This window comes from Microtus pennsylvanicus, chromosome 6, assembly GCF_037038515.1.
Source record: "Microtus pennsylvanicus isolate mMicPen1 chromosome 6, mMicPen1.hap1, whole genome shotgun sequence".
Lineage (NCBI taxonomy): Eukaryota > Metazoa > Chordata > Mammalia > Rodentia > Cricetidae > Microtus > Microtus pennsylvanicus.
In genome coordinates, this window is record NC_134584.1 from 125,147,820 (window position 1) to 125,173,401 (window position 25,582).

The 25,582-nt window shown below is 49.3% G+C and overlaps 1 protein-coding gene across 1 annotated transcript in view; it reads right to left on the reverse strand.

The window, feature by feature from the left end:
- Pcnx2 (pecanex 2) overlaps positions 1–25,582 on the reverse strand; it is a 121,489-nt gene that overhangs the window by 82,588 nt on the left and 13,319 nt on the right. Inside the window, exons 6-12 of the mRNA XM_075977696.1 lie at positions 24,814–24,961; positions 23,803–23,948; positions 21,748–21,841; positions 13,094–13,229; positions 5,697–5,842; positions 2,290–2,443; positions 2,149–2,181 (exon numbers count right to left, since the gene is read on the reverse strand). Coding sequence (XP_075833811.1) covers positions 2,149–2,181; positions 2,290–2,443; positions 5,697–5,842; positions 13,094–13,229; positions 21,748–21,841; positions 23,803–23,948; positions 24,814–24,961 — 857 coding nt within the window. The remainder of the gene's footprint in view (positions 1–2,148; positions 2,182–2,289; positions 2,444–5,696; positions 5,843–13,093; positions 13,230–21,747; positions 21,842–23,802; positions 23,949–24,813; positions 24,962–25,582) is intronic.

The following is a 25,582-nucleotide window of genomic DNA, read 5'->3' on the forward strand; positions in this document are numbered from 1 at the left end:
AGCCTCAAGCAAAGCAGAAGGCAAGGGCCAGCATCTGGATTATGCTTTGGCGTCTACATACATGATATGCTCCTGAACATGTGTGATGTGGGATTCCCCTCAATATGCTGTGAATGTTTTATTACCATTGGTTAATAAAGAAGCTGCTTTGACCTAGAGCAGGGCAGAATATAGGTAGACGGGAAAACTAAACTGAATGCAGGGAGAAAGAAGGTAGAGTCAGGCAGAGGCCATGTACCTACCAAAGGAGAAAGACACTGGAACCTTACTGGTAAGCCACAGCCTTGTGGCGATACATAGATTAAGAGAAAGGGGTTAATTTAAAATTTAAGAGCTAGGTAGGAATACGCCCAAGCCATTGGCCAAAGAGTGTTGTAATTAATATAGTTTCTGGGACTGGGAAGTGAAAGTGCAGTGTCTGCTTGCACATGTGTGTACTTGGTCATGCACCTGTGTACATGTGTGCACATGTGCACACGCATGCACACACACATACACAGAGAGAGAGACAGAGAGACACACAGAGAGAGACACACACTCACAGAGACACACACACACACACATACACAGAGAGAGAGACAGAGAGACACACACTCACAGAGAGAGACAGAGACACAGAGAGAGAGAGAGAGAGAGAGAGAGAGAGAGACACACACACACACAGAGAGAGAGAGAGAGAGAGAGAGAGAGAGAGAGAGAGAGAGAGAGAAGCTGGAAAGATGGTTCAGCAGTTAAGAGCTCTTGCTGCTCTTCCAGAGGACCTGAGTTCATTTTCCAGCACCCACATCAGGCCATTCCACTACTTAGAACTCCATCTCTAGAGGATTGGATGCCCTCTTCTGGCCTCAACAGGCATGTATATACATGTTGCATACACTCACATAGATGTACACATACACACAAATAAGTACTTTTAAAAATACAAGCCAGGTTGTGGCAGTACACACCTTTAATCCCAACACTCAGAGGGCAGAGGCAGGTGGAGCTCTGAGTTTGAGGCCAGCCTGGTCTATAGAGTGAATTCCAGGACAGCCAGGGATACACAGAGAAACCCTTTCTCAAAAAAACAAACAAAAAAACAAAAAACCCCAATGAAACAAAGATAAAATAATAATAATGTGATATATATATATACATACACATACATACATACACATACATACATACACACACACATGAAATACTATTTCGCCTTGCAAAGCATGGCAGTCCTGTCATGTGTGAACAGGAATGATCTTGAAGAACATTGAGCAAAGAGAAATACATCAGGCATGGAAGGAGGAATACCGGATGACCCCACTCTGGAAAATGACCAAGTCTGAGTCACAGCAAAATGAGCAAAGTGGTAGGAGCTAGGGAACAGGAAGCGGGTAGGGAGGGCGGGTAGGAGGGAACACAGAGTCGGGCACATGGGGTCAGTGAGTTTTGTAGATCTGTTCCATAGTCCAGTGATGGTGCTATCATCAATAATTACACAGGGCGCTCTTGGAAACCAAGGAGAATGCGCTGTAAATATTCTCATCAGAAAAGGTATATGATATGACAGTTGAATGAACTTGAATTAATCCCTCCACCCTGTATATGTGACCAGATTATAACTCACCCCCAAAGTATATGTAAGAGTGTGTTTGAACACACACAGTTTATGCCTACATACTAAGAACACGTGAGGAGCAATTGCTAGGTGTCAGCCGGTGTTTGAAGCAATTTACATGCAATATTCATTCAATCCCCATCGACGTTAATCAGATTTATTGGCACATAAGGAAAATGGGAAACATAGAGGACTACCATGATTGCTCAGCATCAGATAGGCAAGGGGATAAGTGGGAAGCAAAGGCAGGCAGACAGATGGCAGCCTGTGGACCATCCAATCAAGCCGTGTCTTTTCCTATAAGAGCCTGGAGAACAAAAGTGACCTGTCAAACAGAGTCCGCCCCATGCCTGAGCTGCCCCTCCTCCAATGCCAACACACCAAGCGCTTAGATCCAGCCAGAGCTTTGTGCCATGCACTTGGGTATCCATCCACTGCTTCTACTCCTGCATCCAAGATACAGACACAGAAGCAAATGTGACCCTTTGAGTAGACGTGAGCATCACCCTGTTTTCAATGCAAGCGGATGAGACAAGCTACGGGCCTGCACTTACGTGTATTGGTGAGGCGGGGTCAGGTTGGACGCTCTAAAACACAAACCAGAGGGCCTGGGTCACCTTGTGATTGTAAGGCTTTGCTAGTGACAGTAATACACACCCACACACACCTGCCCCACACAGAGGATGGGTTCTTGCCTTGAGCAGGGAGTACTGGCAGCTGGCCATGACCACGCAGAAGAGCAGGACCCACAGGTCTCTACAGAAGCCACGGTTCAGCGTCAGAAAGCCCAGGAGGGAAACCAGGACGCTGAGCAGAATCGCCACCACGTTCTCCTTCACATCCTCAGTTCTGTGCAAAACACACAAACAAGCACAGACTGAGACCGAGGCAAGCTTTCCTGCACTCACCTGCAGACAGACTGACAGCCAGCTCAGAGGGGCTGTGTTGTGCCAGCCCCTGCATCAATTCAGTCTTGTGCTATTCAAAAAGGTCCTGATGCCGACTCTAGGTGTTTGTTCTTGGAATAAATGACACAGGACCCCACTGACTTCCCTGGCCACTGCACTGGCCTCCCTAGGAGGAGGCGGCCCGTGATTTCAACCACAGCCTGGAATGTTTCAGAACTCCATTGGCTCCTCTCAGAGAGGGGTGGGGAAGACTTGCATTGACATCGGGATCACTGTTTCCAGACCGATCTTCTCTGAAGTTGGTTTGCAGCCCCATTCCAGGAGCAGGAAGCTTCAGAGGGAGATATGACCCCTCGCCCCCAGGCCGCACAGTCCAAGGAGCCTCACAGGGTAAGCTGTGAGTCTACAGTCTTGCTGGGTGATTTGTTGTGGCGTCCTCCATGAGATAGAAGATGCAGTGGGGCCCTCATCCAGACATGAGATCTTATCAAGTGAAAACATGTGCTGGGCCCTTTAGAGCATTGTTAAAAGGGGGGCTGATGAGATAAGTCAACCAACCAAGGTAGGGAGGTAGTAGGGGAGGGGCCTAAAATGGGAGGGGCTGAAAGAGGAAGATAGGTAACGAGTCAAAATACTACGGACGGCCATGGAAGGACTGAGGGGTCAGTCGGCCTGTTGGGGGAGGGTAGGTGAGCAAGGATGGGACCATGACTTCAGAAGGATGTGACCTTGAAAGGACACCAGATGCACAGCAGAACATTGGGGGCCTGGCCAAAATGGAGATGGGGGTTGGTGCAGCAGAGGGGAGACATGGGTCCTTCACGAGAATTCTAAGTACATTTCATAACTGAGCAGTGTTTACTCACGTACAATCTGTCTACCCACTAAACAGTGATCTTCTAGGTAGGGATATTTGGCTACCTTGTCCCTTGAGATAGTCACGAATCTTTTATTTTGTTTTTAATTATGTGTATGCATGTTTCTATGTATGGGTGTATGCACACGTGTGTAGAGGTGCCTATGGAGGCCAGAGGAGGATGTCAGATCCGAACTCAGGTCCTCATGCTTTGTCCACTGAGCATTCTCTCTAGCCCTGTAGCCACAACTTCTGACATTAGTGGTATCCCTCTATGTCTGGGTCCTCTGCCTTGGGACCCGTTATGTTTGCTCTTGTTCCCTATGAAGGCAGACACCATGGCTGTGGCATTCACTAACACCTCAGTACACAGCAGAAGCCTGACATGGGGCTGGTACCCAGCAAACAATTGATGGAGAGATGAACAGGATGCTGAGATAAAGCAGAGATTGCAGCTTCTTATTTTAGATGCTGATAAACAAGACAGCGGAAGGTAAGGTTTGGGTAGCTTTTCAAAGGGTAAGGGTGGGACAGGAGACAAGAGACGCGGCTGCAAACACCTGAGAAGGAAGGGGACGGCTGGAGGACCAAAGGAGAAGGGGAGGCTGCAGCCATGGGTGCCAGGAAGCAACCATGTCAGGAGACAAAGGAATTGAGGATGGGGTTCACAGCACCAGGTGAGGGCCTCAGTCTAGGGGTGCACAGTATGGCTACCTCTGTCCCACAGTGCACAAGCTCAGCTCATCTCCTTCCTGGACAGCTAGGCAGCCCATCTATCACACATCCTTCCTTCCTTCCAGTGCACAGCTCAGCTCAGCTCCTTCCTGGACAGCCAGGAGCCCATCTATCAATCACACATCCTTCCTTCCTTCCTTCCTTCCTTCCTTCCTTCCTTCCTTCCTTCCTTCCTTCCTTCCTTCCTTCCAGTGCACAGCTCAGCTCAGCTCCTTCCTGGACAGCCAGGCAGCCCATCTATCAATCACACATCCTTCCTTCCTTCCAGCTTTGCGCTCTTGCAGGCCAAGCTTTTCCGCCCATGGGAGCTTCAACGACACCTCCCACTAAGTGGAAACCTTTGGAAATAAAAACTCGGATGTCGCGATACACAAACCCGTGAGGAGGGGAGCGCAATGGGTCAGCGGGGAAAGCGCTTGCCATCACGTTCAGTCCCTGGGACCCACGTGGTGTAAGGAGAGAAAAGACGCCTGCGGTTGTCCTCGGGCCTCCACATGGGCACGAGGCAGGCAGGCGTGGGTACATGCAACACACACACACACCTATAAAGAGATTTGTTTTCATATGAGGGGTTAATACAACCTATTCCTTTCTACAGAAGAATAAAGTAGTAGTGTTTTTTAAGGCCTCATCTACCAGAATACATTATCTTAGATCACCAGCCATGTATTCCACGTCTGCTCACGTGCAGGCGCTAGGGTAACACGGTATTGTTAGCAAAGTGATTACAAGGCTATTCCCTGACTTGTGGGTGCTGAAATTTACTGCTGTAATTTTGCAAGACTATTGGTTTTTGGTGTGTTTTTTTTTTTCTCCGACACGGCCGCACCATTACGGTAACAAGCAGTCACTGGGGGACAGACGGCAGATAGACAACCCTGCCACTGCCCCAGAGGCTGGCACTGAGCTCTGAGCAGACCCTGCTGTGTGAGCCTTAACGATCATACCATCCATTTTTAAACCACTCCCCACCAGAACCACAGCCTCTGAAAATCCTAATATTGTGCCCCCCTCCCCAGTTCTGACAGGGAGCCCACAAACAAGCAGTCCCCACTCTAAGATTATCTTCATTACCAGAGCAAACTGGAACCTCCCTGCCGTGCCTACCCAGGCTCCACATCTTCAGCCACAAAGCGTTTTATTCTAGGGGGCAATGAGGGAAGGGTCTAAAGGAGAGCAGCATCAAGTTAGTGTACAGCAGAGGGGAGAGAGAAGCAGGAATCCAAGCTGTGGAGGACAGGTAAACACCACCCCACTTTTCCTCCCCTCTGTCCCAGGGCCGCAGCTAGTCAGGCAAGGCCGGCCTCCTGCTCCAGAAACTGCGCATGTCTACTAGAACAAGGCCCGGCGTGAGCAGACCAGAGCAGACTGTTCCCCAGGCAAACCTGCAAGCTAGTCCATCCTGTCCAATCATCACTTCCCATGGCAACCGTGAAATCCAATGTCTAATCCACCGGGGTTCACAGGAAAGTAGGGTGTGGGCTGGAGACAACCCAGGGAACTTAGCAAGCAGACGTGCGCATTCTAGGGGCGGTGGACTATGAGCATGCTCCTTGGTGTCCTCCCTTGTCTTCTGGCCACGCCCATGCCCCTGAGCGCTTACCGATCCAATAGCGCCAACAAGGTGAGTCGGTCATACCAGACTTTAATCCACTTCCCAGGGAAAATGATGAATTTGTAAAACTGCTCTCGGTTAAACCTTCCTTGCGCCGAGGATCGCGACGAGTCTTCCAGGTCCTGGCTCACGTGCTTTGCGCCCCAGAAACAGAACAGACGAGAGGCAGAAAAGAGGGTTACTGTGACATGCCCTTGTCACAGAAACATCCCAGAGTTTAAATGCACGAGGGCAGGGGGAGGCGGGCTGCAGAGAGGGCTCAGCGGCTAAAAGTGTTGTCTGTTCTTGCAGGATTGGGGTTCAGTGCCTAGCACCCCCGTAGAGCCCCATTAACTGTTCAGTTCAGAGGTTCTGAAGCCCCAAGTTTCCCTTTAGTACTGAAACAACAGCTAAACCAAGACACAAAAAACATGATCAAATTCTGAAACCAAACTATTTTGTTTAAAAGGCCCAGTCTAAGACATGAATAATGATTAAATCACACCAATTCCATGAGGATGCTGTCGCCGAGATCCTGGAACTCACCGCTTAAAACACTTCTGTTCACTAAGTCAAGGCATGCCTGGGAAATAATTACTGTGTAAGACAAGAGTCGAAGGGAAAGATTTTAAGTGGCTTAATTTTTAAATTGTTATTAAATATAATGCTGAAGTAAACAGCCGAATTTCACTTCAATTGCTCAGTCAGCAAGGTGTTTGCTGCAGAAGTATGAAGACCCAAGTGTGCCCCCATATGTAAAAAGTCAGTCATGATGGTGTGTGCCTGTAACCCCAGCACAGCAGAGGTGCCGATGGATGGCTGAGGCTCACCGATCAGTTTAGATCACTTAGTGAGTGCCAAGCCACAGAGAGACCCTGTTCAAAAACTAGAGAATGACTGGTTAACCACAGCTGAGGTTGACCTCTGGCCTCTGCACATATGAACATGCGTGTGCACAAACACTTGTGTGCATGTGTCTGAGTGTGTGACTATAGGTGGGTGCGCCTGTGTGTGCGTGAGAGTGTAGGTGGGTGCACCTGTGTGTGTTAGCGTGTGTGGGTGCATGTGTGTGTGTCTGAGCATGTGAGTACAGGTGGATGCGTGTGTTTAAGTATAGGTGGGTGCACTTGTGTGTGTGTGTGTGAGTGTGTGTGTGTGTGTGTGTGCTTGAGAGTGTAGGTGGGTGCACTTGTGTGTGTGTGTGTGCGTGTGCGTGAGAGTGTAGGTGGGTGCACTTGTGTGTGTGTGTGTGTGCGTGTGCGTGAGAGTGTAGGTGGGTGCACTTGTGTGTGTGTGTGTGTGCGTGAGAGTGTAGGTGGGTGCACTTGTGTGTGTGTGTGCGTGAGAGTGTAGGTGGGTGCACCTGTGTGTGTGTGAGTGCATGTGGGTGCACCTGTGTGTGTGTGTGAGTGTGTATCTGAGTGTGCGTGTGTGTATGTGACTGTAGGTGTGTGCACTTGTGTGTGTGAGTGTATGTGGGTGCACTTGTGTGTGTGTAAGCTTACGTGGGTGCATGTGTGTATGTGTATCTGAGTATGTGTGTGAGTGTACATGGGTACACATGTGTGTGTGTATTTGAGTGTGTGAGTGTAGGTGGGTGCACTTGTGTGTGTGTGTGTATGTGTGTGTGCACACATACATGTATGCTAGTTCTTCAGAGTCTGCATCTAGAGAAGACTTAACAATAAAGCAGGAAGCAGAGGGGATGACCAAATAGTGACCTCGTAAGGAACAGGAGTTTGGAATAGGAAACTAAGCAGAAGGTGGGGTGCCCACCACAGCCGTCCCGGAAGTCTGGGACCCCAGCATTCAGTGAACTACATCTACTTTGTGGTCAGTTCACCAGGGGGCTGCATGGAACAGTGCCGGCCTCAGGCTGGGTGTGGTGGAAATGAAATCCACAGCTCTCCTGAGACTTCCGGAACCCTGGGGCCCCTCCTCCCACCCCTGCAGGTTTGTAGCCCTTATTCACACTATGTGGATGCTCCAAATCCCTCAGAGAATTTACCTTAAAGCATCTCTTCACACCTAGCAGAAACAAAAATACACTTTAATCTGGAAGCGTGAAGCTTCGATGGGCGTCTCAAAGAATCACACAGATCAAAATCCAAGGCAGGAGCGACACAGAAACAAACAAAAATCATGCCAGCCTATGCTAGGGCCCATAGGCTGTCAGACTCCCACACACACACATACACACACATACATACATACACACATACATACACACACATACACACATACATACACACATACATACATACACACACATACACACACACACACCCTGGGTGAGTTTGGGAATTGCAATCATCAATTTCAAGGACAGTTGCTGCTATGTAAGAACCTAGTATGTGTTCAGAGTGACCCAGATGCTCCTTCATAGAAGCCTGCAGAGGCTGCCTTCCCTGCAGCATCAAGGGGGACTTGCTAACTCAGCTTAAGGACCAGGACGCTACCCTGAACATAGAGTCCTGATGCATTTATAAGGCATAGGAAAGGAAAGCCACCCTGTCCCAAGGATAATACCCAGGAGCTAAAGGGCAGGGGATGCAGTGGGGCTGAGACCCTCGGAGCAACATATGATCTGGGTTCTTGTCTTAGGGCTTCTACTGCTGTGATGAAGCACATGACCAAGAAAGAAAGTTGGGGAGGAAAGGGCTTACTTTGCTTACACTTATCATCAAAGTAAGTAAGGACAAGAACTCATACAAGGCAGGAACCCAGTGGCAGCAACCTGGAGGTAGGAGCTGATACAGAGGCCCTGGGATATGCTGCTTACTGGCTTGCTCCCTGTGGCTTGCTCAGCCTGCTTTCCTATAGAACCCAGGACCACCAGCCCTGGGAAGGTCCTACCCACAATGGGCTGGGCCCTCCCCATTGATCACTAAATGAGAAAACGTCCTACAGGTTCACCTACAGCACAATCTTACGGGGGCATTTTCTCAATTGAGGCTTCCTCCTCTCAGGTGACCCTAGCTTGTGTCAAGTTGATATAGAACAAACCAACACAGCTCTATTTCAAGACACAGTGCCATCTTGGAAACCACCTGGTGCTGCATCAGCAGGAATTTGTGCAAATGGACATGGGCCTGACTTTGCAGCAAACCTTACACTCAAGGGTCTTAGCCCGGATGTCCACTGCTGCAGCATGGGCAAGAAATACATGCGCCAGTGACTCAGCGTGCTGTTCTGGTGATGTGGGGTCCAAGGGTGCTGCATGTACTGGCCAAGGCTAGGAGGAACTAAAAGACCCCAAAGGAAATGGACTGAGCCTGGGGATCCACACATGTGTAGCTGAAGGGAGCAGAAGTCTGAAGCCAGCCTGATCTACAGAGTGAGTTCCAGGGCAGCCAGGGCTACACAGAGAAGCCCTGTTTTCAAAAATCAAAAGCTAAAAACAAACAAACAAACAAAAAGAATAGAACTTTAAAAAAGTGCTTCCCCCACCTCTATGATCCTTTTACAAATGTACAAATGTACATATTCAGCAGGAGGCAGAATAGCAGCCTTTATTCCCCCGTGGAACAAAACCACAAAATACAAGCATTTTATATTTAACTTAAAATAGAAAAGACAGTGTGGTGGTTTGAATAAAAATGGCCCCTGTAGGCCCATAGGGAGTGGCACTATTAAGAAGTGTGACCTTGTTGGAGTAGGTTGGAACTTTTTGGAGGAAGTGCATCACTGGGGGACAAGGGGTGGGGCTTTGAGGTTTCAGAAGCTCAAGCCAGACCCAGTGTCACTCCCTTCCTGCCGCCTGCTGGTCCAGAATTAGATCTCTCACCTCCTTCTCCAGCACCACGTTTGCCTGCCTGCATGCTGTCATGCTTCTAGCCATGATGATAATGGACTAAACCTCTGAAACTGTAAGACAGCCCCTAATTAAATATTTTCCTTTATGAGAATTGCCGCTGTCATGGAGTCTCTTCACAGCAATAGAAACCCTAACTTCTCAATGGATTTGGCTGAGTAACAATAAAACTATGGTAAATTAGTACTTTATGTGACTGTATACTCACAGGTCCTGTCTTTAATTACACTTATGTGTTTGTGCACCACGGTATGTGTGTGCAGAGGTCAGAGGACAGCTTGTGAGAGTTGCTTCTCTCCTTCCACGATATGGGTCCTGGGAATTGAACTCAGGTCCTCGGGCTTTGCTGTGTGAGCCTTTACCACCTAAGCCATCTTGCAAGCCCCACTTAAGAGTGAAACAAAGGGCTCTTATAGCTGTATCTAATCAATCTTTGCAATCTCTGTTCAGCCTTAGTTTCTGCTGGAACCAGGATGCCTCTGAGGCTTGTTAGTGCCTCTAACATCCTCAAAGGTCCCTTCACCTCCAGCTCTTCCGCCTTCCCAAGCTGTTTCAATATAATTGGGGAATCTTCTGGGAGTATGAGAAGTGGAGGCCCTGTGAAGGCCTGGGTTGGGAGGGACCAAGTTTCTCAGAGTACACATTCTGCAGAGGCTGCCTGCGCCAGGGCTGCGGTGAGAGCTGAGCACAGGCCTTGAGGTGCAGCTGAAAGAGCTCACAGACCTATCTAGGACTTGCGTGTGACAACAGCCCACAGCCAAGGTCTGAGGGCCTCAGAGGTCCAGGAAAGATGGGTGACCTCAAAGATACCAGTTAAACGGGAGACGCTGTGTGGTGAGTGGGCCTCGGGGAAGGGGGAAATGGTGCAGTCCCTGATGGTAAGTGGGACAGAGCCAGGCAGACGCCGCACCCACATCGACCATACTGGATTTATTTATTTTTATTGACTGTGTTTGGGCGTTTTGCCTGCATGTCTATCTGTGCACTCTGTGTATGGCGGGTGCCTGTGGAACTGAAGAAAGGCATTTGTGAGCAGTCATGTGGGTGCTGGGAATCTGTAAGAGGAGCCAGTGCCCCTACCCACTGAGTCATCTTCCCATCCATCACTGATTTAGTTTTTTAAGTTAGCATACAAGATATTGAATATCCTTTTGGCATATCCAACAATGTGATCTTCAGTGGTTCCCCTCATGCCTCATTTCTTCCTCCCCTGTTCTTCTCCTCCTTGTGTCCTATTGGTCCTTGTGCTGACCCCCAGTCCTTCCTTACCACCTGTTTGGTCCCTCTCACGCTGTCCTTTAGTTTTGTGACTAATACCCCCTCCCCCCACATCTAAATATTAGACACTGGAATTTGTTTATGAGAGAAAATGTGTTATTTATGTCTCTGAGTCTAGTTATTTCACCCAATCATTTCTAGAACCATCCATTTTCTTGAAATTTTCACTTTTTTATAGATATATAAAACCCTATTGTATGCATGTACCACACTGTCATTATCTCTTGATGGACCCCTCAGTTGTTCTGGTCCCAGCTGCTGTCACCAGGGCAGCGATAAACAGGGCTGAGCAAGAGTCTCTATGGTGGGATGTGGAGTCCTTTGGGTCCACGCCCACAGCAGAAATAAGTGCTCTTTTAAAAATGTTTAGTGTTAGTTTAGAGGTCTGTGTGTGTGTGGCATGGCGTGGGGTGGGGGTGGGGGTATGTAAAGGTTACTGCAGGTGGGAGCATCAAACACCCTGGAGCTGGAGTTACAGGAGGTCGGAAGCCATGGATGCTGGGAACCGAACATGGATCCTACGCAGAAGCAGTGTGTGTTCTTAAATGATGAGTCATCTCTCCAGCCCCTACTTCTAATTTTAAAGGAAACTTCCACAGTGACGTCCTGTACGAGTGCCCTCGTTTGCACGCCCACCAGCAGGGAAGCCTTGCCATGTTTCCTGGCAGCCATTCTGACTGCGGTGAGGTGGGTCTCTGAGCAGTTTTAATTTGATCACTAGGGATGTTGAACACATGTTAAAATCATTATTGGTCATTTGTGTTTTTTCTTCTGAGAACTGTCTGTCCTTTCCATTAGCCAATAGGGTATTATATGACTTCTTTGAGAAATTTTTGCAGAGCCATCTTAAAACCAAATATAAAACCATATTAATTTTGCAAAGGCGAGGCACTTTAGAAGGAATGGAGGCGTTGCCAGGAGGAAGGCAAATGTGAGGCTCAGAAATTTCACATGACCTTGAGCTTATCCCCTCTGCGGTCCTACATCCGAGCCAGAGGAAGTTCACTCTTCTTGGAAGTCAACTCCAAGAATTCCTTCCCCTAAAAAGCCTTCCCTGTCCCCTACTCCCTAAGGCCCAGGCAGCCGTTGCAGCTCATAGGCAGGCCTCTGTCTGTGTCCAGCTTTCCCTGATGCTGCTGCCTGGGAATCCTCACTCCCGATCCCTCGGGCCTCTTTAAAGCTTGCCTGGATGACTAAACAAACATTAACAAAGGATGTCTTAGTAAAATAACAGAAGCCTTCATGTTTGCCACCCTTGACATCCCCCAAACCAATAGCAACAACAAAAAACTCTTCCAAATTAAATATTTAAGAAGCTTTGTATATTAGTCAGTAAATACAAAGTTATCGTACTTTTTAAAAAGCAGTTATTCTCGAAACCAGGAGAGGTGAGGCAGAAGAGAAAACTATGCTCTTGAGGGGTCCATGCATCCAAACCACCGAAGGTCACTATGGCAATAGGAAGGGATTTCTACTGCATTTGGGAACGTGATTGAGACAGCAGAATGCAGTAACGTTGGCAGAGGGTTGTCTGCCAGCTGCATCATTCAGACAGCCCTCTAGTGATGTTTCATGGGAAACTCAGGGTGAGCTCTGACTCACGAGGAGAGACAGGCCTTAAGGCCTGCTGCTGGGGCTGGGGAGGTGACTTGGTCAGCGAAATGTTCATCACACCAGCAGGACACTTGCATTTGACTCCCAGAGCCCATGTGAAAAAAAAAAAAGCAGGCATGAGTGGTAAACATTTGTAAACCCCAGCACTGGGAGGCAGAGACGGGTGGATCCCTGGGACTTGCTGGTCAGCCAGCCTGGTTTACTTGGAACTTCCTGGGCTGAAGAGAGACCTTGTTTCAAGGGAGATTGACGGCGTTCCTGGGGATGACTCCAAGTTTGACACTGTCCTCCAGACTCCAAACACACAAGCTCATATGTAGACCTGCATCCGCAATACATCCTCCAATATGAACACATACATGCACACACACGTATGCACACACACACACATGCGCACGCGCACACCCAAGGCTTTCACAGCCGCCGCTCACAGCAATACTGGCGCACACATGTACGCACATGCGTACACATACGCACACAGAGGCACATACACACGCACACACACACACACACACACACACAGAGGCACATGCGTGCGAGCACACACACACACAGAGGCACATGCGCACACACACACACACACACAGAGGCACATGCGCACACACACAGAGAGGCACATACACACACACACACACACACACACACACACAGAGGCACATGCGCACACCCAAGGCTCACAGCAACACTGGCGCACACATACCCGTGGGGTTTCCGACTGTGTCCTTCGAGCCACCATGAGCAGCAGCTGCTGCTGAAGGGCACTGACTGCAGGGTCCCCCGAGGACGGATCTGGGCTGTCTGAAGTGGTGGTACTGGAAGAGCTGAGAAGAATCTCTCTGAGAATGGGGGAGAACAATCCTTTGGTGACCATCTTGCATTGGGATGCATTTATTTATTACCCAGAATCACTAGGAGGGTGGAGAGGTCCAGCACAAAAGGGACCATCTGGGTCCTGATCCTTAAAATTCTCTATAAAGAGCTAAAAATTCTGCATGGGAGGCTAACTGTAGGCACAAAGCTTCCAACATTAACTGTGAACTTGGCAGGGTTTAGACTCACCTAAGAGACACGCTTCTGGGTGTAATAAGAGGCTGCTAGTTCATTTCCCGACCAGCCAGCAGCTCAGACCCAAAATAACCACACAGAAATCTGTATTGATGACAATACTGTTTGGCCAACAGCTTAAGCATATCTCTAGCTTGCTCTTATATCTTGAACTAACCCATCTCCATTAATCTGTGAATCACCACGTGGCTATGGCTTAGCAGGTATAAAGTTCTGGCGTCTGTCTCTGGCAGGACTACATGGCTTCTCACTTGACTCCGCCTTCTTTCTCCCAGTATTCAGTTTAGTTTCCCCCACCTACCTCTGTTCTGCCCAGCTATAGGCTCAAGCCATCTTTCTATATTCATTAGTGGTAACCACAGCATACAGAGGGGAATCCCACATCATCTGGGCATGTCTGTGAGGGAGTGGACTGGATTGGGCTAAGGCAGGTGGGAAGACACACCCTGAGTATGCCTGCGTTGCCTTAACATCTTGAACTGAATAAAGAAAAAAAGTAAGGTAAAAACACCAGCATTGACCTTTCTCTACTTCCTGACTCTGAATGTCACATGACTCCTGCAACCACGCCCTCCTGACCATGATGGAGCATACCCTCAAACCGAGTCAAGGCAACCCTTCCTTCCTTAAGTTGCTTTTGCAGGATGTTTGATCACAGAAATGGGAAAAGGAACTATGGCATTATGCTGGCTCCCCAACCCCAGTTTTCTGTCTGCATCACTCCTGCGGACACCGCAAAGTTTACACACAAGAAACGCCTCTGTGGTAGCAGGAAGGTCCTCAGAAAAGTGGCCTTTGTGAAATGGCTTAAGTCTCTATCTGAAATGAAAGTTCCTTGATAGGAGGGGGCAGAAACTCAGAGATTTGATGCGTGAGAGCTGCCCTGCCTGGAACCGAGAAACTAGATTACATTGCAGGTGAGGGAGGTCATGTCTGCTGACCCAGGGACAGGAGTCAGGAGAGACCCACACCCCTGCATGGGGAGCTAGTAGACAGCCTCTCCGGCTGGTTACTACCGTGCCATGTCAGAAACAGCTCTGCTAGAGGCACGCCTGCCAATCTTCCTGCCAAGCAGGACTCTAAGGAGGGGCCACACATGGACTTCATTCCCCCATATTATTAAGCATGCTTTTATTGCAAAATAACATCCTTAACATGGGGTTAGGGCTGGGGCTCAGGGAGTATAGAGTGTTGGCCTGGCATGCAAAGCCGTGGGTTCACTTCTCATCATTGCACGGGGAGACTGGCGTGGCACACACCTATAATCCCAGCGCTGTGAAGGTGGACTCGGGAGCTTCAGAAGTTCCAGGTCATCCTGGACTACATAGTGAGTGCCAGGCTGGCCTGGGATACGTGAGACCCCATCTCCAAAATAAATATTGGCCAGATGGAGGCTCAGTGGGTAAAACCGCTTATTTGGATCTCTAGGCCCTTCATGGTAGAAGAAAAACTAGCTGCCCTCTGCCCCCTGACCTCTTCACAATTCCCCAAAATAATCAAAATGACTTTTAAAGTAAGTAAACAAATAGCTTTTGTGAGTAGACAGTTTAATACCTTATGTTAGAATCTAAGGGTTGGTTTTATTTGTTCGGTTTTTTTGTTGTTGTTGTTGTTTTTAGTTTATTGATGCAGGGTCTCACTGTGTAACCCTGACTGACCTGGAATTCACTATGTAGACCAGGCTGGGCCTCAAACTCACAGATTCCCCTGCCTTTGCCTCCTGAGTACTGGGATTAAAGCTGCATGCTATCACACCCAGCCTTGGGTGAGTTCTAGAACAAACAGAAGTGGGTCTAAACCACTGTTGTTCTGCTGACTTCCCTGACTTTGCTGGCGTTGTTCTCCCCCTGTGGACCTACACTTGGACGAGAGAGGTGTTTCCCTCCTGGGGAACAGGAGAACTAGACTAGACGGAAATGTCCTGTTGAGTCCCCTAAGCAGGCACTTGGTGAGACATTCTGGTCTCTGTTGCCTCCCATTGATGGGGAACTTGACAGGTAGCAAGATGGCTGCCAGCCTTTCCTAGATAAGGCCTTGGCTCCGGTGGCAGATGGGAGGAGGGTCAAGCCTGCATTTGTCTCATCGCACAGACTCAAACAGTAGGTCCGTTTCTCCCTCAAGGGACCTCTTTCACTGGTGTTGGCTGAGCTCTTATCACAGACATACAGTGTCACCTGTGCGGGCTCTTCTGCAGCCTGGAGGGACGTCTGTGATCAGCAAAACCCTCCCTCCTATGGATCTGCCTATGCTCCTCCTCTAGGGCTGTGGTGACTGTAGCGGTAAAGGATCAGGAGACCAATGCTCTCTACTGCGCTAAAGAGCGTTAGGTCCCAGTGTTAAGTCGGGAGCTTAGGCCCCAGCCCCTTGCATCTATCCTAGCCCCCTGACCCTGAGAGTAAGCACTCTGGATTCCAAATCCCAGCAGGCCAGGTCCTGACCCCTGGGAGCGGGGGAGGTCAGGACCACACCCAAGAATATTTAAGTGAACTCCCAAAAGAAGAACATGTGGTCTCCTTTTCTTCCTCCAGGTGGTCGTGTTTGCTCAGATTCCCAGTTTCTCCTCGGGGCTGTCCAAGAGCACAGAACTCCCATTAAACCTGGATATCTCTTAATTTGGCTTGTTTTGATTTGGCTTGATTGAGAGCTCGTGTTAGGAAAATATTTCTAATACCCAGGGCTGTTCGTTAGAGGATGTCAAGTGACATTCCCACTTCCTGAAACATCTGAGCACGGAGAGAGCCCACTCTGTGGAATGGCTATCTCAATGACCCCACCAGGTCTCCATCAGCCTAAGGCTGGGCTGGTCTCTGGTCAACTCCTTCCATTCAAGGTGAAAGCAGAGGAGAGAGAGAGCTCAGAGAAGCATCGGTGGTGGTGGGGGCGGGGTGGCAAGAAAAGCCAGCCCTGGAAGAGAGCCAAGAAGATGGGGGAGGGGGTGGGGCGGGGACCCTAAGCTAGGGACCCAGTGGTTCCAACATGGAATCCCAGCACTTGGGTGACTGAGGCAGGAGGATAACTGGGAGTCTGAGGCCAGTCTCAGCTATGCAGTGAGACCCTGTTTCACACAAACAAGCAAACAATCGCAGCTAGACTCTGCTGGGCTGGCTGGGACAGGGCTGGGCATGGGGTGAACAGTGTAGGGTGTTAGATTCCCGCTGGCCCTAGCTCCTCCTTCCTAAGGGAAGCTTTGAAAAGTACCCAAACTATACAAGGGTAATGCTGCCTCCCAGTGACAGAGAAAACATTACCCGAAATTCTTCCTCCTCACCAGACTTTAAAACAACAGTTTATTGTCCCCTGGAGAACGCACGTCTTCTGCAGGCCCTTCCCTGGGCTCCAGGCCCACTGTGGGACAGACAGACGGCAGGACATAAGAGGGATGCCTTAGGAAAGACGTTAGTGTAACGTGCTCACCAGCTGTGAAGGACACCAAGGGAAAGCAGACGGGGAGGGGCGTGATTCTAACGGGGAGCTGAATTTAAGGTGGGGATCAACTCTTCTTTAATAAGACCCACAAAGGCAGCAGAGAGAAAGCAAGTGGAAGGAGTGTGCCCCCGTGTGGCAGCTGGGGCTGTGTGCAGGCATAAGGGCTCAGCTTCCAGCTTCAACTTTTGTTTCTGGGACTCTGAACCCTGTCTTAGTCCCCAGGTTGAGGACCCCTGTGGGAGGAACAGAGACTGAGAAATCAGCGGCGGTGAGGGCACTCCAGGCCCATCACCTGGCCCTCCATGTGCTCAAAGGCAGCGGGAGTTCTCAGGTCTTTAACTCTGGCGCAGCAGCTAACACACACCTCTCATTCAGATCCACAGATCTCCATGGCTGAGGTTAGATATCCCCAACCCCACATCTCAGTCCTGAGCACCCCAGTTTTCCTGCTCTGCCAAACTCAAGGGCTCCACTTCTTCGGAATAAAGCAACAATAAGGAGATTATTTCTGGCAATTGTCTGCCTGCTTCCCTTCTTGGAGACCCCTTGAACAGCGTGGCCGTGGGCTGAGGAGATGGAGACCAGCATTTGCCTGCCACACAAGCAGGAGGACCTGAGTTTGAGTCCCGGAGCTGACACGGAAACGTCGGCTGTGCTGCCGAGCTCCTGTCACCACGGTGGCCCTGGGGAGGCAGAGAAAGGTGGAGCCTTGGAGCACTGGCCAGCAAGCCCAGCGAACTGGTGAGGCCCAGCCCCAGTGAGAGGCCCTGTCTCAGAGGAGAAATCCCGAGTGGACAACCCCTAAGAGACCGAGAGCTGAGCTAACATCAAGGGCGGGGCTTTCAAAGGGAAGACAGTACTTGGGAAATTTGTAGACAAAATAAATAGAAACCCAAAGTTCAAGACCAGCCTGGGCTGCTTGTCTCAAAAAAAGTCAAACCAAGGCTGGAAAGATAGCTCAGTCAATGAAGTATTTCCCTTGCAATTGTAAGGACTGAGTTTGATCCCAGAACCCACACAGTGAAGCATGGCAATGTGTGTGTGTGTGTGTGTGTGTGTGTGTGTGTGTGTGTGTGTGTAATCCCTATACTGAGGAGGCAGAGACAGTTCCTGGGAGGTCTCACAGGCCGGCCAGCCTTAGGGAGCTACGGGCCAATGAGAGACTGTCTCAACCGATATCCTGAAGTTCTCTTCGGGCCTATACACACACAGTGTGCATGTGTGAATGCGCATACACACATGCACACACAGAGGGAGAGAGAGAAAGAAAAGAAGGAAGAGAGAGAGAGACTGAGCAGCAGGGACTGGGGGGCAGCGCTTTCTTTACAAAACCCGGAAAGGACTGTGAAGTCCTGTGTGCACCGAACCATGTCAGCTCAGAACGTTCAGGCAACTTCTTCCATTTCCTGGGCTAACGACTTCCTTCCAGATCAGTTTTCAGGCAGAGTAGTTCACTCTGGGCTCTGAACTAGGAAATCTGTCCTGTGTTCTGGTCAGTTAAACATGAAGGGGATTTATCGTGAGGCAGCCTTTCCCAGCAGCCCCTGGAAATGCTGCAGCTCAGGTTTCTGGGCAGAGCAGGAACAATCAGATAACCTTCCCCAAGGCACCTGCTGGATGAACAGTTAGTGTGTAACTCAAGGTGCTCTGCCAGTCTGCGTGTGTGTGTGTGTGTGTGTGTGTGTGTGTGTGTGTGTGTGTGTGTGCGGGGGTGGGGTGGAGTGCTGTTTCTCACAGTGTTGGGAGGCCGGGAAGGGAAATGAACCTCTTCTCTCAGCTTCCTCCAGGAATCCCTAAAGAGACATAGAAGTTGCATGGCTCACAAGTCCCCATTCAGAGCACAGCACCTGGGACATAAAACTGTCACATGACCACCAGGCCTCACAATGGCCAAGAGTCACCTTCCTGCCAGTAATGGGATCCAGCAGTTTAACGAGTTAGTCGGAGGTTCTTCCAGCCCCTGAGGTCACCTTAGCGGGGAAGAGCGGATTCTTCAGTACCTTCTACGGTGAGCAGCTTATGGAGCCCTAACCAGGCCCCCTTCCAATCAGAACGTCAACGTTGTGTTTGCTAGACTCGGAGGGTCCAGAACTCAATGGCTTCCAGTGCAAGAGACAGAATATTAAACACCCGCCCTAAGGCTGCCCTAGACACCGCTAGCTGCCAAGGCGTTGGACCACGGGCTGCTGGGGAAACACCATGTCCTTGGCTTCCCACTTCACAAACAGATAAAGTGACCCCTGCCGAGAATGGACTTCCTCCTGGCTGATGTCAGGGGTTGGCTGCTGAGGAAAGTTAACCCTGAACTTTGTCCTCCTTCTCTACCCAGAAGGGGCACACACCTGACACTGCTGAGTGCCCTCCGTGCAGGCTCTGTCCTGAATGCTGCACAAGTGTGTGTGTGTGTGTGTGTGTGTGTGTGTGTGTGTGTGTGTGTAATTACTTGTCTCTAGGGACACAATACGTGCACAGGTGCCCACACAGACCAGCAGAGAGGAGTGGATCCTGGAGCTGGAGTTACAGATGCTTGTGAGCTACCCAGTGTGACTGCTGAGAGCTGAACTCATGTCCCCTGCAAGAGCAGCAGGTATTCCTAACTGCTGAGCCGTCTCTCTGGTCCCTGGTTTTAGTCTTTCAAGGCTCATGATATGTGACATACAATGTATGTTGTATGGATAGATTGTCACATGCTGTTTGAGCTCACTGAAGAGCTGGCTCTGGAAACACAATTGCCCCCCACCCTCAAGTCCCGATATACACACTGGTGTATATATCAAACCCAAGTGTGTGTTTGTCTCAAAGTGACCTTTGGGTAGGGCTGCTTCCCTAAATCTGTGACAGGAAAGAGAAGATCAGCGAAACAGCCCAAGAGTGAAAACCTTGTGCACTTGAGAAGAGCCAGAAGGTGAGCCATTTGTAGCAGAGGTTACTATCTAACATCTGTCACCCCTGGCTATTTCTCCTTTTCTTTGGCTTCCTGTATACTTAATAAAATCAACTATGGGTTTTGAACAGTGGCTCAGAAGTTAATAGCACTGGTTACCATTCCAGCAGACTGGGGCTCAATTCCCAGTACCCACATGGTAGCTCACAACTTTCTGCAATCCAATTCTGGGAGTTCTGGCCCCCATTTCTGGTCTTCAAGGGCACTACATGTGTATAGATACACACATACAGGCAAAGCACCTATACACATAAAGAGAATTAAAAAAACAATAAAGATAAACACACTTATTCAAAACTGAAAACACAGCTATCCCAGATCACCCTCTCTATCCAGAACACTAGCATTACTAGTAACTTCAGGTCAGTGTGCTTACCTGGGAAGAGAGTAGTGCATGTTTATTCAGAAGGAACAAAAAGTCAAAAAATGCAAAGCTTCTGCCTTTACTCTGGGATGAAATAGGAGGCTTCTGTTTGCTCTGAATTTAGTGTAAGAACACGCCAACCTGCCTCTGGGGAGAAGATGCAACAGTTCCCAACCCTGTGTTTTCCTGCAGTGGAAGACGTCGTCTGAGAAAGCTGCTATGCTAGACAATGAAACGCACAAGCTGCAGTCCTAGCGAGTGCTAAAACCAGAGAGGAGGATGCGCGTGCATTCCCTTCCAAGCCTCTGTCTGCTCAGGGGACGCCAGCTTTGATTGGTGCAGACACTAGCACCTGAGGCTGGAAGAGACTGCAGAGCGGGGAGGAGGTGAGATGCAGGCCCTGCGACCCTGCAAGATTGCCTGGGTTCAAGTAGGCAGGCACATCAGAGCAGAGCAGGAAGGATGGGGTGGCAGGGAGGGAAGGCCTCCAGGCACTGACATTGGGCACTAGAATTTTTGGTCAGGTGAGAACTGATGATGGGGACATAGTATCAATGAGAGAACATTCTAGAGGCTCTGCCTGATGACAAGGAAAATGATGTCCCTTATTTTAGGGTTCCTGAAAGTCCCCAACATGCCCCTGAAAAAACTCAGGACTCAGGAAACAAGAGGCCACTGAGGTTAGATTTTGTTTGTTTTCCTTGAGACCGGGTCTCATGTAGCTCAGGCTGACTTGGACATTGATCTGCAGCTGAAGATGACCTTGAAATTTGGGTCCTCTTGCTTCCACCACCTCCCAAGAGCCAGGATTACAGTTCCGCGCCACTGTGCATTGTCTATGCGGTGCTGGAGTTGGAAAGGAGGGCTCCAACTCAGTCCTACCAACGGAGTCACAACCCCAGGTTCTTAAAACACCATTTACAGTCTCCATGTGAGAAGCCCACAACATGCCAATTATACCGTAATAGACTGCGGTTCTTCAGACACACACGCAGCTCTAATGCACCGCACATAGCAGATCTGCCTCCACGTTTACAGCAAGGAACGGAGACCCACCCATTCGGATCACCATAAGGAATCTCTAAGCCTGGGGAAGCTCAGACCTTCTCCACAGCTGGTGAGCTGAACAGCTGGGTCTGTGCACAGTGAGTTGGCACTGTCTAGCTGCGCAAGCTGCTTCGGTACCAAGGGAACTCACTCTACTAGGAGCTAGGAGCTCTTTGACACAGTTTTAACAAACAGAGGCAACACTTAGGCCCTCTAGCTGCAGACTGACCCATGAATGAAAAGCATCTGTGTTTCTTTCCAGCGTGCCCTTGGGCAGATGCTGCATTGTCCTCTAGGGAGCCGAGCTCTCAAGCTGCTATTCTCAGATTCCTTCACACAGGTCCCCTCCCCGTCTCCACCCGCCTGTCCTGTTCACCTAATGGTTCTACCGGGTTCCCTATAAAGTCATATTTTTATCTCACACGAAACTCTGCCTTGGCTCCTGCAGAGGAGCCTGTAGACCCCAGCACTGTCCAGGCTCCCAGACCGGGAGGCAACGCCTACTCACCTGGCGCGAGAGGCACAATCAGGGTTCAGGGGCAGATGTTGGGAGGAGCCTTCTTTCTGGTTTCCAGACTTTAAATAGCACGACTTGATTTCCCCTGCAAAACGGTGAGATTTGAGCAAAGAGTAGCATCCCATTGTCTCTGAAGCTCCAGCTCACTGCCACCGCCTCCACGCTAAGGGCAGTCCTGTCAGAGGGTCTGTGGAGTGACTGGGTTTGTTTTGTTCTGTTTGACATTTGAAGTAGAAATTTACTTAGCAAAGGAGAATGGCACTGAGAGAAAATCACTAAGGAAAATGTTCTGCAAGTCTGCCTGGGACACCTATAACACTATGTCACTGCCTTCGATCTGTGTATAAGCTGCTGTTAGTTCATTTTGGGCTCCTTCTTTTCTTTAGCTTTTTTTTCTTTCCACTTCTTTTTCTTTTCAGGTCTCCAAGCTGGCCTTTAACTATCAATCTTATGCTGGGGGTACAGGCATGGGCTGCCATACTTAGTATTCTTTTCCAGGTCATCCAGGCTGGTCTTGAACTTGCTATGTAGCCTTGACACCCTTGAACTCCTGCTTTGACTCTTGAGTGCTGGGATTATAGGTGAAATGAAGCCAGCAATTTACCCCAGGGCTTATCACACCCTACAGACTGATACATCCCTAGCCCTTTTTAGCAGGACTGGAGGAGGGGTGGAACAGGTGGTTTCTGTGTACAAGCACATAGGAATCACGTATACAAAGAGGCTGTTTAGGCATGCAATTAAGATGGAGGCCACAGAGTCCAGGCTGCCTCAGGGAAGGTAAACAAATGTGGCTACTGACTTCAAGTCAGCATGGTAAAGAGAAGAAAGGATGGGATCCAACTGCAGAGCCACGTTAGCTCGGCTGGAGGGTCCTGGCTATTGGGGTGTGAAGATCAGCTCCTGTTTTAATGTACTTTCCCAGTCCCAAGGAGCACCTTCCTCTGGGGCCCCAGGAAATGCAGCTAACTCTCTGGTGGAGACACCTGCCTAGTGGTCCTCAGCTCCAAAGTGCCAGACAAAAACAAAACCAAGGCCTGGACTCCATCTTCTGGAGGCTTAGACAAAAGTGCCTCTGTGTGTGTATGTGTTTGTGTTCTAGTGTTTGAGTGTGTGTGTGTGTGTGTGTGTGTGTGTGTGAGTGTGAGTGTGCATGTGGCACAAGATAATGAGCTAGATAAGGCCACAGAAGTCAGCATCCTGGGTATTCAGTAACTGATAATGGGCCAGAGCCAGGCAGACAGACAAACCGCACATTCTTTCTCACAGGCAGGTCCCAGCTTCCCACTTCCAATTTGTATATATTTGTGTTTATGCTGGCGTGAGTGTGTATAGAGACCAAGAAACTGGAAAGGGCCTGGAGAGGAAGAAGAGGCACCGTGGAAGGAGTGAGAGGGAACTAGAACCCTTGTGATTTCAAAGAGGACGGTGAATATGCAGACAGAAGGGTTCATGCAAGGATGGAGGCTGGGAGATGGAGGGAGCTGACCAAAACTCAACCAGTGTGGAAACCTCATAAGGAAATTTGCTACTTTGTATACTGATTAAGAACTAACTTAAAAATTTAAAAGGATGTTAGCCAGGACCCGCGGAGAATAACCAGAGCCCAGGTTCCTTGTCTTTTGGAGGCTGACCCAACCATCTGTTTGGTGATTCCTCATGTAACTACATTAAATCTTTGTGTGTTTTTGGTTTTTGAGACAGGGTTTCTCTGTGAAACAGTCCTGGCTATCCTGAAACTTGCTCTGTAAACCAGTCTGGCCTCAAACTCACAGAGATCCTCCTGCCTCTGCCTCCTGAGTTCAGGGATAAAAGCGTGCGCCACCACTGTCTGGCATTAAATCATTTTTATATGAAGGCACCAGGAAAAGCTATGAGGATGTATCATATATACCTAATAAATATTTACTGGGGACTGGGCATGTGCCCTGGTGAAGTCTCCACTTGGGGAGGAGAAATATTGCTAGCAGACTATGGACCAAGCAGAATTCCGAAGACAACCATGGATGCCTCCCTTCTTGCTCTCTAGGGTTCTTTAAGACTCACCATGTTCATCAATGAAGACGTGCATGGCATCCAGGGACATCTCCTCCTGTACAGATGTTTCTGGTCCACTGATGACCTGTAGCACCGAGCTGTCTTGTTGGGAGGTCACTCTGTAGATGATCTGCCTTTGCCGACTGCCCTGGAAACTTAACACACATGGGAGCTTCAAGGATGCTGTACTGACTAGGTTTATGTCAACCTGACACAAGCTAGAGTCATCAGAGAGGGGGGAGCATCAATTGAGAAAAAGCCTCCATAAGATCGGGCTATCAGCAAACCTGTTGGTGATTTTCTTAATTAGTGATTGATGGGGGAGGATCCAGCCCATTGTGGATGGGGTCCCCCTTGAGGTGGTGGTCCTGGTTTTATGAGAAGCAGGCTTGGCAAGCCATGGGGACAAGCCATTAAGCAGTACCCGCTATGTGGCTTCTGCATCAGCTCCTACCTCCAGGTTCCTGCCCTGTTTGAGTTCCTGCTCTCACTGCTTTAGATGGTGAACTGTTATATTGAACTGTGGGTGAATAAACCCTTTCCTCTCTAAGTTACTTTTGGTCATAGTGTGTCATCACAGCCCTAGTAACCCTAACTAAGACAGACGGTGAGGGACTAGGAGATGATTGAATGGTAAAGTGCTCACCACGGATATTTAAGAACCTCAGTTCAGATCCCCAAGACCTATGTGAATAATAGCCAAACATTAAGACATGTTCCAATAATCACTGGGCTAGGGTGGAGACAGAAGGATTCTCCAGACTCCCTGGTCAGCCAGTGTAGCCAAACTGGTAAGTTCTAGGTTCACTGAGAGATGAAGAGCTACCGAGATGTTCATCTTCTGGTGTGCATGTGTGTGATTGCACGCATGCGTACACACACACACACACACACACACACACACACACACACACACACACCAGGAATTTTTCTTTGCTCTCCCCAAAGCATTAAAAGGAGCACCTGGTGGGGGAGCCACCTCACACTCCACACAGTGCTAAGTGACCAAGGCCTCCTTACAGTGCTGTGGTCTTGGCAGGCTGTGTCAACACCGGGCTGGCGACTGCACGGTCTTGACTTGGCAAATCTGCTTTTCCTGGCTTCGGATCGTGTCCACTGGGTTTTCCACTCTCCACTGCTTCCTCCTTGGTCCCTGGGGAGGCGTGATCTGGAAGATACAGCTTTCCATGTACACAAGAAAAAGGAAAACCATCCCTGTGTTCAGGGAATAGATCAACACTTTGAACTATGAAAAGGAGAACTTGGGTCTGGTGGGTAGGCCAATAGTACTGGTACTTAGGAGACTGAAGCAGGAGGATAGCTATAAGTTCCACCCCAGCCTGGGCTACAGACTTGGCCTCAAAGTCAAGCAAACAACCAAACTCCAAACAATCTGGACATGGTGGTATACACCTAAAATCCTAGCACTTAGGAGGCTGAGGCAGGAGGAGTCCCAGGAGTTTGAGGTTAGCCTGGTCTCCATAGTGAGATTCTGTATCAAATGATGGAGAAAGAAAAGGGGGGGAGAAGAGAGGAAGGGAAGAAAGACAGATTTCTATATAGATCTTCCTTTCACGAAGTCAAAGTCTATAAATATATTTGAGACACCGACACATACATATATTTAAGACAAGTTGTTCAGGCCTCTACAGTCACCATCTACTCTGGCAAGGGATTCAGAGTGACATTCACTACCCTGTTCCAATACACACACACATGAATCCCCATACACATACATGAAAGATAACACACAGGTGCTCAGCCTCAGATGGTAGGAGAGAAGACCGCA